Below are 3298 nucleotides of genomic sequence, written 5' to 3'. Positions count from 1 at the left end.
CAAAGATTAAAAATGTAATTGTCATGGTGGTTTCTTTTGTGTATATATCAGCAGCACAATCCCTCTTTAATCCATCACTATATTATAATGTTTTTTACATAAGTGATGTACTGATTGTAGGGAAGTAAATTTTGAGCCTGTAAGCAAACACAACTTAACGAGTTAGTGTGCAACATGTCATTCCAGGGTAGATTCAATGATTTCCATGTTCCTCATCCTCTGGACGCCTCCAGCTCGGACGCGCAGCTTCAGGACCAGTTCAGATGTTCCGGGTCGAACCGGGACTTCACTTGTCGCCCCCTGGTGAGAGAGAGGACTGCTCGTGGTGCCATGTGTCACACAGGCTCCATATATAACATTACACACATCCTTGTATCGGTGCCTGCTTTGCGCATGCGAGGAGGCCACTTGGTTCAACAGATGACCGCGTCCAGAGCCTCCGCTGCTCTCGATGCGCACCGCAGAATATGCGCGTTCTTCACCAACAAGGGTTTTAAACCCGGTGAGATAAGATTTCCAGGTTTAACTTTTCCTCCTGCGCTACATTTTGCAACTACACTCCGAGCAGCCCGCGTTTTCAAGCAACAGGCTGCATCACCGATGAGGAGTCTCCGCGCTGCTGAGGAGGAGGAGCAGCAGCCGTGCCACCTGTAACTGTGCCAACCGCCGAGGATGAAGAAGCAAAACGTCCGGACCCTGTCGCTCATCCTCTGCATGTTCTCCTACCTGCTGGTCGGCGCCGCGGTGTTCGACGCGCTCGAGTCCGAGTCGGAGAGCTCCCGCCGGCGCATCCTGGAGCAGAAGCGCAGCGAGATGAAGAAGAAGTACCGCTTCTCCGAGGGCGACTACCGCGAGATCGAGCGGGTGGTGCTGCAAGCTGAGCCCCACCGAGCCGGCAGGCAGTGGAAATTCGCCGGCTCTTTTTACTTTGCCATAACAGTCATCACCACCATTGGTAAGTTAGTGTAATGCATCCATCTTCTTTTTTCTCTCTACTGTATTTGCAGTGAAGCATTTGATTGAGTCTGCATCATTTCAGGCTTGTTTTGATCTCACATAAACAAAAGTAAATTATGAATTTTGCTATATCTCTAATCTCCGCACCTCTGCATTAAGGTTATGGACATGCAGCACCAGGCACAGAGGCAGGAAAGGTCTTCTGCATGTTCTACGCCGTGCTGGGCATTCCTCTCACCCTGGTCATGTTCCAGAGTCTGGGAGAAAGGATGAACACATTCGTCCGCTACCTCCTGCACAAGACCAAGCAGTGCATAGGCTTCCAACGCACCGAGGTGTCCATGGAGAACATGGTCCTGGTGGGCTTCCTGTCCTGCATCGGAACGCTGTGTGTGGGAGCCGCAGCGTTCTCCCACTTCGAGGGATGGAGCTTCTTCCATGCGTACTACTACTGCTTCATCACGCTCACCACCATTGGCTTCGGGGACTTTGTGGCCCTGCAGAAAAAGGATGACCTCCAGGAGAAGACGCCCTATGTGGCCTTCAGCTTCCTGTACATCCTGGTGGGGCTGACCGTCATCGGGGCCTTCCTCAATCTGGTGGTGCTTCGCTTCCTCACCATGAACACTGAGGATGAGCGGAGAGATGCTCAGGAAAGGGCATCGCTGAAGAGGGACAGGGGCCTTTTGGAAGGGGGCGTGAGCCTCCATGTTGGGGGTGAACAGAGCAGAGGCAGCCACAGGGGGAGGAGCAGGAGCAATGTGGTGCGCAGCCACAGTACGCTCTTCCTCCCCATGGAGGAAGGAACCAGCCGCACCAACCTCATCGCGTTCCCAGCCGAGGATCAGGAGAGGAGAAGAAGCCCCTGCAGACACAGGCTGCATTTTCAGATCAAGCCAGGAAGACTCAGGCCGGAGTCGAGCCTCAGCTCCCTCTGCTCCTGTGTGTGCTACCGCTTAGGGGTCTGCGATAGTCCCCTCATGTCCCACAGTGAACACCACAGCTGCCATATCAATTCTGTTTATTACAACTCGGTGTCCTACAGGATCCAGGGCTGCTCGCCGGGTTCCAGGGACAACACTGGACTCTCCTCCCCAGGAAGCACGCTCTCGCCCGGGCACAGCTTCCGGGAGTTCCCCCGCTCAAGGAGAAGGTCGGTGTGAAGAGCACCACAGTGAAGGAAAGTGTTTGCACTGAGTGTAAACAGTATTTTGGACGACTCTGTACTTTGTGTTACCTCTTTTGTGCATGTGAAAACACAGTGATTCTGTCAACTGAATAACTTCTGTTGTGGCTATATTTGACATTTTAATTTGAAAAGCACAGATTATCTTTTACCATTGCCATTAGTTCTGTTAGTGGTTCTGCAGTTTTCCTTGCATGTAAGCCAAAGTGCAGTGCATGCTCAAAATGAATGTACAGCACACAATGTGGCTGCATGAGTGCCATGTGAAGATGTAAAAGTTTGGGCTTTTAGCAGCAGTGTTTTGGACATAGTGCTCATTAACAACTGTTCAGTGAAGGTAAGTGGTCTCTGCTCCTCCAAAACGTTTTCACGCCACAGCTACAGGATGTCATTATACTTTTTTTATTAAAAAGCCTTAAAGAACTTTAACAAACCACATGAAATGTGGCGTCTTAGCTCAGTGAATTTGATAGGTCGTCTTCTGTCTTATCATTGGGGGGGGGGGTAGGATAACATTTCAGTGCATCGCTCAGCACTATAAACAGATTACACTTTGTTTAATGACTGAGTCAAATTTACTGGATGTAGCACACAACTTGTATGTAGCAGGGTTGTGAATGAGCTTCCCACACTCCCGGAGAAGTTGCCGTTTTCTAGGGAAGTGTTTCTTTTTTCCTTTGTAGACTTGGTTTGTAGTCCGATTCGATGTGAGTCTTATTGTTCTATTAAACCAAAGGACATGATCTTTGAATGTGTGAGTGTATTTATTTCATTAGGAGGTGTAAAGAAATCAAGTCACATTTGTGTGAGGCAGATTTTTTTGTAGCTTTTGTGACCAATCGTCTTCCCTGGTTCTGTTTCTTAATAAAAAATGACTCAAGTCTACTTCCTTCCTTTTTTTTATTGCAGTACATGTTACACAATATAAGTGGTTCAGAGGAAACAGGGTGGAAGAATGGCCTAAGTGATTCCTCTGAAGTCATATACACGGAGACTAACTGACTTAATAAACCAAATATGCATTGGTTATTGGTTATTTTCAGGTTATTCACAAAATAATTTTTTTTTGGTTAAAAAATAGGTTGAAAATGTTTTTTTTTGTAATTGAAATTAAATTTACACATGTTATAAAATAATTAAATATGTGTGTAATAA

At 47.6% G+C, this 3298-nt stretch overlaps 1 protein-coding gene across 1 annotated transcript; it reads left to right on the top strand.

The window, feature by feature from the left end:
- Positions 1 to 553: 553 nt before the first annotated feature.
- Positions 554 to 3096, top strand: kcnk15 (potassium channel, subfamily K, member 15). Its single transcript, XM_034589678.1, has 2 exons — positions 554 to 955; positions 1117 to 3096. Exons 1-2 carry the CDS (start codon positions 673 to 675, stop codon positions 2118 to 2120), a joined length of 1287 nt encoding a protein of 428 aa, XP_034445569.1. The 5' UTR covers positions 554 to 672; the 3' UTR covers positions 2121 to 3096.
- The last annotated feature ends 202 nt before the right edge of the window (positions 3097 to 3298 follow it).

The sequence above is a fragment of the Hippoglossus hippoglossus genome, chromosome 7 (assembly GCF_009819705.1).
Source record: "Hippoglossus hippoglossus isolate fHipHip1 chromosome 7, fHipHip1.pri, whole genome shotgun sequence".
Lineage (NCBI taxonomy): Eukaryota > Metazoa > Chordata > Actinopteri > Pleuronectiformes > Pleuronectidae > Hippoglossus > Hippoglossus hippoglossus.
The sequence above is the reverse complement of the archived record's forward strand: the minus strand, read 5'-3'. Positions and strand labels throughout refer to the sequence as shown.

Bases quoted from the DNA above. Each gene is read 5' to 3' on its own strand.
- kcnk15 (XM_034589678.1), top strand. From the start codon at position 673: ATGAAGAAGCAAAACGTCCGGACCCTGTCGCTCATCCTCTGCATGTTC. The intron at 956-1,116 runs GTAAGTTAGTGT...CTCTGCATTAAG, and splicing joins AACAGTCATCACCACCATTG to GTTATGGACATGCAGCACCA.